Consider the following 14,686-nt stretch of genomic DNA (forward strand, 5'->3'; position numbering starts at 1 on the left):
AATAAGCAAAACTCCGTTCTTAGGACATTTGGAGGCATTTTTACTGCAAATCGATTAATTGAAAAATGTATCTCATTAAAAAAAAAATCACTTATTTTCTTTTTGTCTTAGATACCAATGAATGTAATGCAACAGACGTGTGTAGTAACGGGAACTGTACAAATACATATGGCAGCTTCTATTGCACTTGTGATGACGGTTTCACTGGAACTGGAAATGAATCTTGTTTAGGTAATGATTTTCCTTGTAAGAAGTACTTAAAATATTTCTACTTGTACTATGGCTACTACCTATATACTTCTACATGTTCTACTTCCATTAATTATTATTATTATTACTACAACTCTTATTCTTCTCTTACTACTACTTCTACTACTCTTACTACTTCTACTACTACTACTACTACTACTACTACTACTACTACTACTACTACTATTACTCTTACTACTACTACTACTACTGGTTGTACGGGTACTATACGATTTTCATTTTGCTTTAAACTTGTTCCGTGTACTTCTCTTTTTTCTCCCTCTTTAAATCTTAGCTCTTTGCCGTTTGTTCTCGTTTGTGTTTAGTATTTGCTTTGTTTTTCTTTATCTTCTTTCTATTATTCCTCTTTTTTGTTATCCCTTTTCTCCTTATTCTTCTTCTTCATCATCTTCTTCTCCAACCCCTTCTCCTCCTCCTCCTCCTCCTCCTTCTCCTTCTTCTTCTTCTCCTCCTCCTCCTTCTTCTTCTTCTTCTTCTACTCCTTTTCCTTTGCTGCTTCCTGTCCATATTCTGCATTTCTCACTCGTGTCCCTTCCTTTTCGACTCTAACGATCTTTCGTTTCTTGATTTTTTTAACGTATGTAGAAATTGATGAGTGTGAATCTGATCCTTGCCAAAATGGAGCGACTTGCACAGACGGGGTCAACATGTATAACTGTACCTGCGCACCTGGTTATACTGGAACAAATTGCACAATAGGTAATTTGACCAAAAATAAGTAGTGGAGCGATCTATAGATCAGGTTGAGGGACGAGATTGTGGGCGATTTTCACCTTTTTATTTGAACTAAATTAAGAATGTGGCTGTAAGTACGTGTACCTTCCTGCCAAGCCAGGTAAATGTCTTGATTTGAAATTAAGAGTACGAACAACACCTCAGCCGGTTTAAAAATGAACTGAGACTCGACATCAACATAAAATTTCGATGCATTGCCTTTGATATTAGTATTTCTTAATTATGTTAGAGACGATCATGTATTATACATTCCTCAAAAAAGTTTGGAAATCTGAATTTGATCAATAATCCCTCGTTGGTTCTAGTTAATTGATTGATTGATACTAATGAATAGATCATTTGATTCCCTTTAAAGTGATACCCTACATGATATGATTATGGTTAACATGGAGGTGCAGCGCCTTGAAATGTGGGGCAAGGTCAAAATGCAAAAGTTGCAAAATGACACAATATTGAAAGTCGCTGTTCTTTTTTTTGTGTGGTGATGAGTGAGTTTCTCTGCGGTTTCTTTCGTTTTCGTGCATCTTAATATCAACATAAACATGGAATCAAACACACCTCTGCCTATTAAAGCAAACACATACCAAACAAGCAAACATGCATGGGCATTTCAAACCACGACTCAAACCATGTTATATCACAGAAACATCACTACATAAACCACAACAAAACGTCAAAAATGAAAAAGCAGGAGCTTGATTTGGTTGAATTTTCATCTTTATGGACACAGACAAAAGAATCATGTTCTTTATTGACCCTTCATGACCATTGCAGCTCGTTTTGCAGCTTTTCAACTCGGGCCTCATCCAACACTTTTGAATCCTGCTCTTTTCGTAATGGCATGATCATAACAAGCATGGTATCATCTTAAAGAGAATTAAATGATCTTTCGAAGAATATCAAATATGCATTGTGTGAAATTGGGAGTTGGGAGAAGTTAATGGCCAAACTCAAATTTCCAAACTTTTTATGAAGGGTTTATAATAGTGACCAAGAATAATCAAAATCAGAGCAAGGCAATTTCTGATTTGTGTGCATCAAAATGATTGCACTTTGTGTATTGGAATGTAGCTTAGAATACTTTAAAGTGAAAAGGTTGCATTTAAACGTCAGTAATCATTATGTTAATTAGATGAGAGTTAATGCCCGGGTAATATAGTGCGTCATTAAAAAGGCTACTACATAATCATAAATTTTATATGACATGATTATTTTTGTTATTATTATTTTCGATCATCATCAACTTTATAATCATCATCATTATTATTAATATCATCTTTATTGTTATCATTATTATTATCATCATTATTATTTTCATTATCATTGTTACAAAATGACATCTAATCCATCGTGTAATTTCTATTTCGTCAGCTACAACTACAACACAACCTAGATCAACTACTCCAGAAGATACTAGTTCTACAACTACTCCTGTTTCTGATTCTACCACTTATCCAACAACGATCTCTTCACCTGGTATGTTCAGAAGGGAATATCAATTAAGAAAACTAGTGTCAACACATTTTGTATTTATGTTTCTGCCCGTAAAAGTAAAAATGTCTAAATTTTTTTGGAGTAAATGTAAAAAGGAAGTGTATAGTATATATGTGTGTATGCACGTATAGGACTATTGAATAGACCACGTAATATCAATTCTTTTATTATTATCATCATCATCATTATTATTATTATTATCATTACTTTTATAATCATTATCATTATCATGATGATCATCATTGTTGTAACAAAATGACATCTAATTCATCAATTCATCCATTTCTGGAAGAAATAACCACCACCACCGCCACAGAGGGCCCGTCAGCTACAACTGTCACGCAACCTAGCATAACTACTCCAGAAGATGCGAGGTCTTCAACTACTTCTGTTTCTGATTCTGCCACTCATTCATCAACTATCACTTCATCTGGTATGTTTAAAAGGCAAATCGATTAAGAAAATTATTGTCAACACAATTGTCTCGCCTGCATAGCAGAGCGAGACTATGGGCGCCGCTTTTCCGACGGCGGCGGCAACGGCGGTGGCGTCGTCAACATTGAACTCTTAACCAAGGTTTAGTTTTTGAAATGTCCTCATCTTAAAAAGTCTATAAACCTAGTTCATGAAACTTAGATATATAGATAATCAAGTATTACTAAACATCCTGCCTGAGTTTCAAGTTACATGACCAAGGTCAAAGGTCATTTAGGGTCAATGATCTTAGACCATGTTGGGGGAATCAATATCGAAATCTTAACCAAAATTAAGTTTTTGAAATTTCGTAATAACTTGAAAAATATTTAGATCCTGTTCATGAAACCTAGACTTAAGGGTGATAGTGTATTACTAAGGATCCTGCCTGAGTTTTAGGTTACATGACCAAGGTCAAAGGTCACTTAGGGTCAACGAACTTTGATAATGTTGGGGGTATTTGCGAATTTGTCATCATAACTTTGAAATTTTATGGATCTAGTTCATGAAACTTAGACATAAGAGTAACAATGTAACCCTGAATATCCTGTGCGTGTTTCAGGTCACATGACCAAGATCAAAGGTCATTTGAGGTCAATGAACTTTGGCTGTGTTGGGGGTATTTGTTGAATTGTCATCAGAACTCAAAAAGTTTATGGATCTACACATGTAGTTCATGAAACATAGATATAAGGTTAATCAAATATGAATGATTGTTTTGCACACATCTTAGGTCACATGATCATTATCAAAGGTCATGTTGGGTCAATGGACATAGTGTTTTATTATCATATGAGTGTTTTCTTTTGTGAATAATTATTCAATAGCTGTTTTCAAAGTCAGCACTGCTGCTATATTAAATCGCGTAATGCAGGCGAGACAGCCAGAGGCATTCCACGTGTTTATGTTTCTGCCCGTAAAAAGCGAAAATGTATATTGGAAGATATAGCCCTCAATGATCAATAATTTAATAAAATAATTTTGGAGTAAAAGTCAGGGTAACGTACATAATGCACCATTGAATAGACCATGTAATATCAATACCTGTATTATTATTATTATTATTGATATTATTTTTGTTAGTGTTATTATTATTTTTTATTATAAGTATTATCATCATCATCATTATTATTGTTATAATCATTATCATTACTATTATTATTTTTCTTATTATCATTATTATTATTGTTATCATCGCCATTGTCATCGTAACAAAATTATATCCAATTCATCAATTCATCCATATCTGGAAGAAATAGCCACCACCACCAATACCACTGCCACCACCGCCACAGGGGGGCCGTCAGCTTTAACTATCACACAACCTAGCGCAACTATTACAGAAGATACTAGGTCTACAACTACTTATGTTTCTGATTCAACCACTCATTCATCAACTATCACCTCGCCTGGTATGTTCAGGGACCCATTTCGTAAAACTTGTTGATTTAACAGCTTTACAACAACAATTAAAAAGCTACTGAAATCCTTTAATTTGATTGGCTGATATTAAGTTTTTATGAAACGGAACCCAGAAGTAAAATGAATCATAAATAAGAAATAAAGCAAACTAGATATCAATACATTTTATTCTACATCTTCTACCTGCAGATTAACTCAATAAATGTCCTGAATCTAAATTCATTAATTTACTTTAGTAACCGGCGGCTTGAGTTCTACTCTCTTATGTCACATTTTTGCTCCTTTCAAATTACCATGGTAATCAATTAAATACCATTCTAGTCGACTCACGTGATACTTGTGACATTATCTGCATTTGTAGTTAAGGTAAGCATTGACTGCAGCATATAAATTCCTTGAAATTTTAAAGTACATGTAATTTCAACTATAAAAGGGCAAATCACACTTCCTTATGGTAAGGAAATAAAAGTTACATTAACTTAAAGTTACATGAACTTTAATGGCAATGGTACTCATCATGTGTAAAATTATGAAAAGAAAATTACGAAAAGTAATGGTCGTTTTCACCAAACTTATATCGATTTTTCACTTGAATTGTTAAGGGGTCCATGGTATCTGGTATTCAATGAAAACATGATTGTAGAATCCCGATTATCTCTCTAAACTTCTCTGAAACAAAACGCTAATTTGTTTACCCATGAGCAGTACCAGTCCGTCACACAGGTATTTAGATATTACAATTGTTATATATTTTTTTATCAGAAACGTTCGTGAGCATCATAAGGATTGAGATCACAGCCAACAGACGAAATGGTACAGTGCTTGTATTCACAGAAGAACTTAGTAATCGATCAACGGACGCTTTTAAGGATTTGAGATATGTCTTTTGCGGAGTGGTGAGGAAATAGACTTATTTGATTTATTTGTTATTGCTTTAAGTCGTTTAATTTGATGAGATTAGGTTGAATCAGAATAAATTGAATAGGATTAGTTTCTATTTTATTTACTTGACTTTATTAGATTTGAGCATTTTTCAGTAATTTGTGTATATAGGCTTCTTGGAATAGGGACACTGTTGAAATGTGCGATCATCAGGAAATCTTTTTAAAATAGTATATATATTTTGTTGTAACAAATGTTTCATTATATTTCATTCTACTAACCATCTATAAACCTCGTTTCTATCCCAAATAAACTTTATAATTCACAGGTTTCAACGTATTTGAATAAAAGCTTGAATTCAGCTCAGCTCATTAGTATCACATGTGAGGTAGTCTCTTTCCGAAATGGTAGTGTGATCGCTGATCTTCAAATTGGTCTCACAGCACCATCTCAGGATTCCGCAGATAGTCTTGCTGAATCAGCCGCTGACATATCGCCTCCAAATGAGACATTAGAGTTCCTTGGTGATTCTCTTTACGTCGAAGAGTTAGCAGTAGACAGTAAGTGGACACTTAAAGAAAAAAAATCTTACTTTTCTGTTAAATAAGTCATTATTTCGCTAAAAGTGAAAGAAGTGATGATAATTTGCTTCAAGACTGTTTATAAGACAATTTTTTTGGAGATTATATAAAGCCTCCAATAAGTTACTTCTAGTGTTTTCATTACTGTACTCCCCCCGTTTCCTAACATCAAAATAAAGCAGGCACTAAAGACAACAGAAACAAACACACAGACAAAATCAATTGTTATATTGTTAAATGCATGTACATGCATGTACTATCAGTATTAATTTATCATTTAATTTATATCGTGATATTATAAGCGTATTTATGGATTGTATGCTTCATCTCTTGTACACCTTATACGGAATCATTCAAATCTACCAGGATCTAGTAGAAATTCTAATTGTTACACTCTCACACACACACACACTTTCTCTCTCTCTCTCTCTTCCTCTTTTGTTTATTTTCTTTATTCCATCTCTTCCGTGCTAATTTCTGGTTAGTCAGAAATCGTGGTTTTTATGTTATTTGGCCGAATGTATTTCCAATTTTGGTTTATCATGATGGGGATGAATGTCATAATTTAATACATGCGCCCCCAACATGATAAACAACCTTTCGATGTTTTGATATTTCGTATGATGTAGAATTTGTGTAAATTGAGTTTTTTTATTTTTATTTGGCATTGATTGTATATTTATGTAAATGAGTGTAAAGGGTAATGCAATTCGGCTTTCCAGGCGCTATAGATACCCTTGTTGAAATAAACCGTTTTAAATGAATTATTCTTTATATGTATTACTAGATACCTATGACTGTGAGGTCGGTCCTTAAAGTATAGCTGTTATTATTCTTTGCCATGTTTTACTAGATATCGATAGCTGTGAGAACAACCCCTGTATAAATGGAGGGAACTGCACGGATGAATTCAATACGTTTAGTTGCGCATGTCAGGAGGATTACACAGGGAAAGACTGTTCAACATGTAAGCATGAATTCATTTTTTTAAAATCACTTTGAATGCAGTCAGTCATCAATCTTTTGGTAAGATTTGTAAATAAGAAAGTGATGGAAAACCAGCCCTCATGAACACTATAATAATTACGTCATATGTTACCAAGGGTAGCAACTTCAGTTATGAAAACTACTACCAGCGGGCGCTGCTTAACATGATCTCTTTGTACTATTATAATAATAATAATAATAATAATAATAGGCATTTATATAGCGCCATCTATCTAGAAATATTATATTCCGAGGCGCACAAGAAAAGAATGAAAGCAAGTTTGGATGAGTGTCAAAGTGCCAATAACTAATACTGTTAGAAAAGATAAGACTTCAGTTTGGATTTGAAGGTCTCCAGTGATGGTATAATTCTTAAATTTAACGGCAAATTATTCAATTTCTATCAATACAACAACAACTATTTTCCCCCTTGATAATCGTCAATTTTCTTATTCTTAGTAAGGAATGTCAAATTGAAAATTTTGCATTGACCATCAGTATCCCTCAATATATATTTTTTTTATTTTAGAAATAATTTTATTGATAAATAATTACATGTAAGAGTTACATAAAATGTAAACAATGCCATACAAAGCATGCCATATTCTATTCTGCTTTCAAAAATACATATTTTTTTAACTTTTACAACGCTTCTCTGTTTATAAACGATTACAAATTAACCCTTTGAATACACAAAGTATACCAAATTCATATAAAAACTGCAACTCCGACTTTCTGTTCGAATAAAAATTGAATGAATAGCATACCATGCATACATAATGAGAAGATTCAAAATTCTATACTTTCTGTTTTTTAACTCATATACTTTTATCAAAGTAGCAATATATATATATATCTTGCATACTCACTTATACTTTTAAGAATAATTTTGAGATCGATAGTAAGTCGGGTGTAATGAAAAGATTAGGGCAATATAGATATTTCCCATTAAATGATTACCTGTTCTACTTTACAAGCTTTGTATCACAATTTAGGGCATGAGCGCTCTTAGGTGTGTGCGCCTACATCATTATGGTTGTTCTCTGTATCATACCCCGATGGATTTTGTACTTTTAGCTAGATTTTCGTTTTGTCTTGTCATTGGTAATATTAAATCACAATAGTTTGCATTTCCCGATGGTCGAGCAGTTTTACACTCACGAACATGATAATCATTACGTTGAAGTTTTATAGGTAAATTAGACATCAATTTTAATAAATGTTTTCTTATTCATTTATCCCCATAGTCTCTGGTAGGACTGGCCTATCACCTGGTGCTATTGTTGGAATCATACTTGGCGCTATGTCGGGAGCTCTGATCTTCGTTATCTGCGCGTGTTTAATAATGGTTCAGACAGTGCGTCGTAATCAGGCAAATAGGATGGTGATGGGGTAAGTTTATGTTTGTATGATTACTTGAAGCTGCCTACTATAAGTATTGACTTTTTTCTTTTTCTTCTTGCAGTGATGCTGTTGACTAAAGGTTTTATCTGTTATGAATTGGTCAGACGGATCCTAATCAAATAACTGGTTGAATTCTATCACGTGACCGATCATTTACATGTATTATAGCTAACATAAATATTGTCCAATGACTGGTACTAATGACTAGTTTTATTGACTGGTCATGGTTTTGATATGAGGAATGTATACCAAAATTGATAAAGATTTATGACCCTATATCATAAAACAAATAATACACATAATTTGAATTGGGCATTAAAATAATTGCGCACACTTGTTACTTTTGAAAGAGCCTAAATGTTAGAATGTTTCAAAAGTACCCTTGCTTATAATTCTTACTAATGCCTTCGACGATAGGTAATATTTGTGTAATAAATTATAAAATTGCAAATCTATGTATACACATTAATTTCGAATGCAATTCAACAGGATGCAGAAGCCAAGAAACTACCGCATCTCAGAGCATCGGCGTATATTCGGTGACCGATGGTCGGATCGTTCATCAGACGATTACTCGATTGAAACTTCTCTTGATCGTCGACAGTATGATATCGGTATGGCTGTTGATCGGATAAGACAATATCAAGGCATGGATAACCCCGAAAGTGAAATAAGTTATTATCGGGTAAGAATATTGTTTTTTATTCATTCTTTTGTACCTCCTTCTCTCCCCTCCTTTTTTCTCTCTCTCTGTTTCATTCACTCTCTTTATTGGTTTATATTTGTATAGTTGAATTTAATCGATCATTTATTTATTCCACTCTCTAAAAAAATATTGGCAAAATTACTAACAACAATGTACATGTCTTTACAATGTTAAAATATAAACAATGCATAAAGAATGTTCGTCATTTACAAAAGACCGATAATGAAAATGGAGAACCTTTGGAAAAGCCTAATATGGTTTTGCAAATTAAAAGTTCTCACGAAAAATATGTAATTCCTGGTGATATTATAGAACATAGATTATACATCAGAAAGTTATAGGGATTAAAAAGAAACAAGGAACAAAGAACCAAAGAAACAATGAACAAGATGAAAAAAAATAAAATGGTTGGGTGAATTATCATTGATATTTTGAATACAAAGTTTTAGCCATTTTTACACTGTTAAATTTGATTCTTTCTAACTCATAATTAATCAATTAAAATAAATTATATTTATTCATAGCAAATCATGATATATCGAGTTTTAATATCGATATAAATAAAGGGGAATAAGAATATTTCATAGCAGTTAATATAAAGTAAGTAAATTTCTCAAGTTTCTGATACTATATTTCCAAAGCTAAAATTATAATAATGCATAATTACTTGTAAATGAACTAAATTATATGTACTGCTAGCTCTGCCACTTTCTGTAATTTATTTTTTTGTGTTCTAGGGAGTCTTTTGAAATCTTATTTTTCAGACAAATTGGGGTTAAAGTATATACTTATTTGTATATAATAATGTGGTTGATTAATAAAAAGAAAACAGATTAGAAGCCCAACCACTCCCCCTATAAAAAAGGGTGATAATTTGGTAAATAGTTAAAATGTTGAACATAGATGCATATGAGTGAACATAGCATAAGTATGCTATCGTCAGCAATGTTTTTTTTTTTCGTTTTATTAAATGTCTTGGCAATTCCTTGTTATTTTAATTATAACCTTTGATTTGTTCTTCCAATGAACAGAGACCCGGTGGTTTAGATAACTTTGCTTTACCATATGTAGCTGATGGCGAAAGAAGCAGTGCCAGCGGTGAGGTAAGTACCCTCTATCCCCTTACCCATGTTCGCCATGAGCTTTTAAATAAAATATCATTAGGGATATATACATATATATGTATACATATGACGGTCAATTGGATCGGGGTCGCCCTAGCCACTAACCCGTCTCCGTGGTCTAGTGGTTAAGGCACCGGCGTTCAAAGCTGGGGGCCCGGGTTCGATTCCCGGCAGAGACATTTTTTTCGGCATCACCAATTTTTCCAAAAAGGGTAGATAGCTCTGGGGAACCTTGATTTATGCTACGCCTACCATTGTTCTCTTCATCCATTTCTTTCACACAATATTTAAATATAAAAGAGTTGCCAAAGCTGTAGTACATGTATAACTTCACACATTTGTATACTTTCTCCCATACGTGTACTGTATCAAAGCAATAGTTTTGATCCAGCTGAGGCATGGCGGCTTGTCATTGTTCAAAACCCACCTTCACCCGACAAAGGAAATTATAATTGGTATGGTGTCGAAAATCTGTCTATCTGACGGTCAATTGGATCGGGGTCGCCCTAGCCACTAACCCGTCTCTGTGGTCTAGTGGTTAAGGCACCGGCGTTCAAAGCTGGGGGCCCGGGTTCGATTCCCGGCAAAGACATTTTTTCGGCATCACCAATTTTTCCAAAAAGGGTAGATAGCTCGGGGGAACCTTGATTTAAGCTACGCCTACCATTGTTCTCTTCATCCATTTCTTTCACACTATATGTATACATTTATATATATATTTATATATATATATAAAATTTATGAATTAAAAGGATATATATATATAGTTATCAGTAAGTAATATTTTGAAGCAATATGTGGGAATGTGTTTTCTTCTATAGAAATACATTTGTTGCATGAATGTTGTAATACTAACATGTTATTGGATAAGACTACAGGAACAACAGATCAAAGTGCTGAAGTGCATAATAAAGGAACACATAAATATTTATGGCTGGGACCGATGTCATTACTATGGGCTTATATATTGTATTTTTTCTTGCCCTTTATCTGCATTTCTTTATTTTTAATACAGATGATCTATTACACAATCAATATTTTTTCGATTGCTACAAATGTTTGGCCTATCCAGACCACCTCTTTCCCATATACTTCCGATATTTCCAATTCATCGTTCATAAATTTAATTTTTGTTGTTTTAAACATTAATTATGTTGCACAAGTGTGTTATCTGGATATTTCAGAGAAAAAAATAATTGAACGTGAACCTGATTGTTATCCAACATGGATGTGATAAACTGGCTTTAAAGTTTATAAGATAATCATGCGCAGTAAAATAATCCTATTGTTCGTTTTAACTTGTCCTTCTTATTCATTGTTTTGTACGATTTTATTGTTCACAGAGCGCCATCGAACGGAACCCGTTAAACTACAGCTACTAAACGCGCATCTGCAAACAGTCCGAGCACTATTTATCTATTTGATTTGAACTCAACCCAGATTAAATAAATTGGTACCCGACATGATTGTTTCCTTAAAGGCAAACAACAGTGCATCACGGAATAGATTATCATCTACAATGACCCTATACAAATGCCTATTCATTGTCACCCATATCGATATTAGATCTGTTCTAATCATCATCGAATAAACCTGTTTTGTAAGCTAAGCATTTCTAAGTGAATTCAATTATTTTTTTTATTTCGTCGTATTGGTGCAGGAACGTCCTTAGCACACTTCCGCGCATCCCATCGATGCATAAACGCCCTTGCGCAATGCCATTATGCGCTCATGCAATGCACGAAGGTATGGTGATAGGTGCGTTCCTGCAACAACACGACATATTATTACCTATACAACGCATTTTAGCAGATAAATAAAAGTCATATTTCGCTCGCTACTTTCAATCCGAGACCAACGAGGTAAACATTTGCCATGTTTCCCTCCCCGGGCTTTGCCCATGGGAATCCTGTACAAAACAGAGGGCAATATTGGCAATTTTTCTGCTAATGCGCTTGCGTATTAGGAGCCGATTTTTATAGCTAACTTCAATATTTGAAAAATCTGGCTGGAACCAGTTTATGAGCCAACGCATTGTATATTTCTACGCGTTAAGTGTATGTGTATGTCTCACAATTGCTTATTAAGGGTTACTTCGCTTAGTTCGTGAATAACCTGAAATCAGAAGTAGTGATCAGCAAACAGGCTTATAATTTTTCCAAATATTAGCTTGAATTACACATTGTACAGCCTTAGGTAATAATAATAATATTGACTGGCTCTTCTTTCGGGAAACATCAAATATGTTGCCCTTAAAAGAACCATATTGCCCTCGTCTAAAGACTCGGGCCAATATGATTCTGTTGTGGGCGACATACTAGATGTTCCCCTCAAGGCCAGTCAATATTATGTAATTATTGAATTGTGATTAGCCTATCATACAAGGAATCCCTATTTTTTACTTTCAAAATATTCAAAAATACGTTTTACTAAAAAGGAAACAATAATACGTAGGTGGAGTTCGAGCTTTTTTCGAGATTTTTTTTGTCATTTTTTAAAATAGTTATTCACGTGATAAATTCACAGTTTTCATTTAGTGTTTTCTTTATTCGGAATTTTAAGGTACATGTATGTATTATACAAAAGAGGAAGCAATTATATTACATAGATGTATTTTTACCTGCTTTATACATAAATCACATTTGCACTTTATAAAGAGAATGATAAAGGAAAGTCCTTCTCAGAATAGGATATGTCAATCCTTATATTTTTGTCAATTGTTTATAAATCAATATCATGCAATACAAGTAGATGAAAATGACCTCGTTATCAGGGGAAAGTTTCATCAACATTTGTTGTGCGAAAAGTTGTCAGATCTGGCAACTTTCCTAGATGTTGATTGGCTGAGAAGCACAGCTCCTGTGAAAACTGTCGGATGAAACACCCGACTAGACCTTTCATAAAACGCTTCCCAGGAGTTAATCAATTTCACGATAATTTATTTAATATTTCTTTAAATTAAGAAGTCGGTGTAAAGGATTCACATATGTGTAATAACATATCATTGCTATTTTAAATACTTAGTTTAGTTCCTTATTATATGGAAGAGCAATTTACCATGGCTCTGATATCAAATTTTAAATGAATAGTGAAAGGTAAACATATGTATTTATTATACACAGAACATATAGTACTTGATATATGACGGCTATCTTCTTGTCTTGGGTGAATGCTTCATTTCTAATAATATTTTTTGGTATATATATTTAATTTAATTTTTACGTCATATTATCAAATATGTACATGTATTTCAGTAATATTTACTATTCAATATATTTCAGATACAGTACTTGATATAGCAGCCTATTAATGACATATATAATTTGAATATTTTTTTTTATATATGGTCACATGATTATTCCAATAACAAGTCTGTATGGATATGCAGTTCCAACGTTCTTCCTTATGAGTGCCTTAGTACAGTCCAGCGTACGTGTGATTGAAGTGGTAGTGAAAACAACCCCCACCAAACTAAGTGCCTTCTCTTTTTTTTTGCAGCAGAGGCGCATTATTGAGGGCGCACAAAGTATTTATTTTAGGTACGAGACAATGTCTTTCATGTAAAGGGCTGCTCCTGGTTGAAAGAAATATATATCTAAATAGATGGGGATACGCACTTGATTATAATTATGTAGTTATAATACCTTGTCTTTCAGTAACATGAAATGTCTTAATCTGAAATATTTTGTTTAATTACGTTTAATTTGATTTTGAATTTATATCTATGTGATTTTTGTTTATTGTATTTTTCTTGTTGAATGAAATTTATAGAATTGAATATAAGTAATCGTGAAATATCACTTTATAAGTGTGTGAGGGTGTGTGTGTGTGCACTCTAATAATATAAAAACACCACTCAACTCTGTTAAGTCCATTATTGTTATGCCAGTATATTGTAATTTATTGATAATTTTTAACCTCTCCGTTGTAGGTATTTTCAAATTGTAATTTGTTCGTGAAATATTGTATTTTTAAAAAATAAGACTCGTAATCGTGAGCTGTTGCTTTCGTATGAAGTTATTTGTATGCCTACATAATGATGCCAATTAAAGATGTATGTTTGCATACTTGTACAATAAAACGTGCAAATCAATATCCATTACTCTGAAAGTACAAAAATGCGTTTATTAAGGTTTATACTTCAAGATTTATTTTACTCAGAGAACAATATAATTAAAATATATCAAGAAGAATACATGTGTGGTGATCTCCTTTTGGTAAATTTGTTGTTTTATTTGCGTGCTTTGTTTCAGTGAACAACAATGCATTGTGCATTTAATAATCAGCTGGTTTAAGGTTTTACTTTTAGGTGGAGGGTTCACACAAAACGGTGTTATTGAGATTATTATTATTATCATTTATTCGGCAAAAGCAAACATATAAACAACATATACAAACAATAGGAATAGGAGAGTCACATGGATGCGGGGAAAGGAAAAAGATTAACTAAATAACTATTACCCGAAGGTCTTCCTTTCCAATCCATGTGACTTTACAAAGATAACATACATGTAATACAAAATAGTAAAATACAACTATATAGTTGTTGAAGATGACAACAAATTAACATTACAATCACATAAAGAATCAAAAAGAAAAAAGTGTCA

General features: G+C 33.1%; 1 protein-coding gene across 3 annotated transcripts in view; it reads left to right on the forward strand.

Annotated features, from left to right (window-relative positions):
* The window catches only part of LOC129268585 (uncharacterized), a 29,938-nt gene extending 15,664 nt beyond the window's left edge, over positions 1 to 14,274 (forward strand). For all 3 annotated transcript variants that reach the window (XM_064104929.1, XM_064104927.1, XM_064104928.1), the window contains 12 exons: positions 112 to 231; positions 856 to 969; positions 2,377 to 2,481; positions 2,792 to 2,932; positions 4,227 to 4,385; positions 5,158 to 5,291; positions 5,606 to 5,837; positions 6,712 to 6,825; positions 8,093 to 8,237; positions 8,739 to 8,934; positions 9,987 to 10,058; positions 11,423 to 14,274. In XM_064104929.1, coding sequence (XP_063960999.1) covers positions 112 to 231; positions 856 to 969; positions 2,377 to 2,481; positions 2,792 to 2,932; positions 4,227 to 4,385; positions 5,158 to 5,291; positions 5,606 to 5,837; positions 6,712 to 6,825; positions 8,093 to 8,237; positions 8,739 to 8,934; positions 9,987 to 10,058; positions 11,423 to 11,461 — 1,571 coding nt within the window. In that variant the 3' untranslated portion in view covers positions 11,462 to 14,274. The remainder of the gene's footprint in view (positions 1 to 111; positions 232 to 855; positions 970 to 2,376; positions 2,482 to 2,791; positions 2,933 to 4,226; positions 4,386 to 5,157; positions 5,292 to 5,605; positions 5,838 to 6,711; positions 6,826 to 8,092; positions 8,238 to 8,738; positions 8,935 to 9,986; positions 10,059 to 11,422) is intronic.
* The last annotated feature ends 412 nt before the right edge of the window (positions 14,275 to 14,686 follow it).

Source organism: Lytechinus pictus, chromosome 9 (assembly GCF_037042905.1).
Source record: "Lytechinus pictus isolate F3 Inbred chromosome 9, Lp3.0, whole genome shotgun sequence".
Lineage (NCBI taxonomy): Eukaryota > Metazoa > Echinodermata > Echinoidea > Temnopleuroida > Toxopneustidae > Lytechinus > Lytechinus pictus.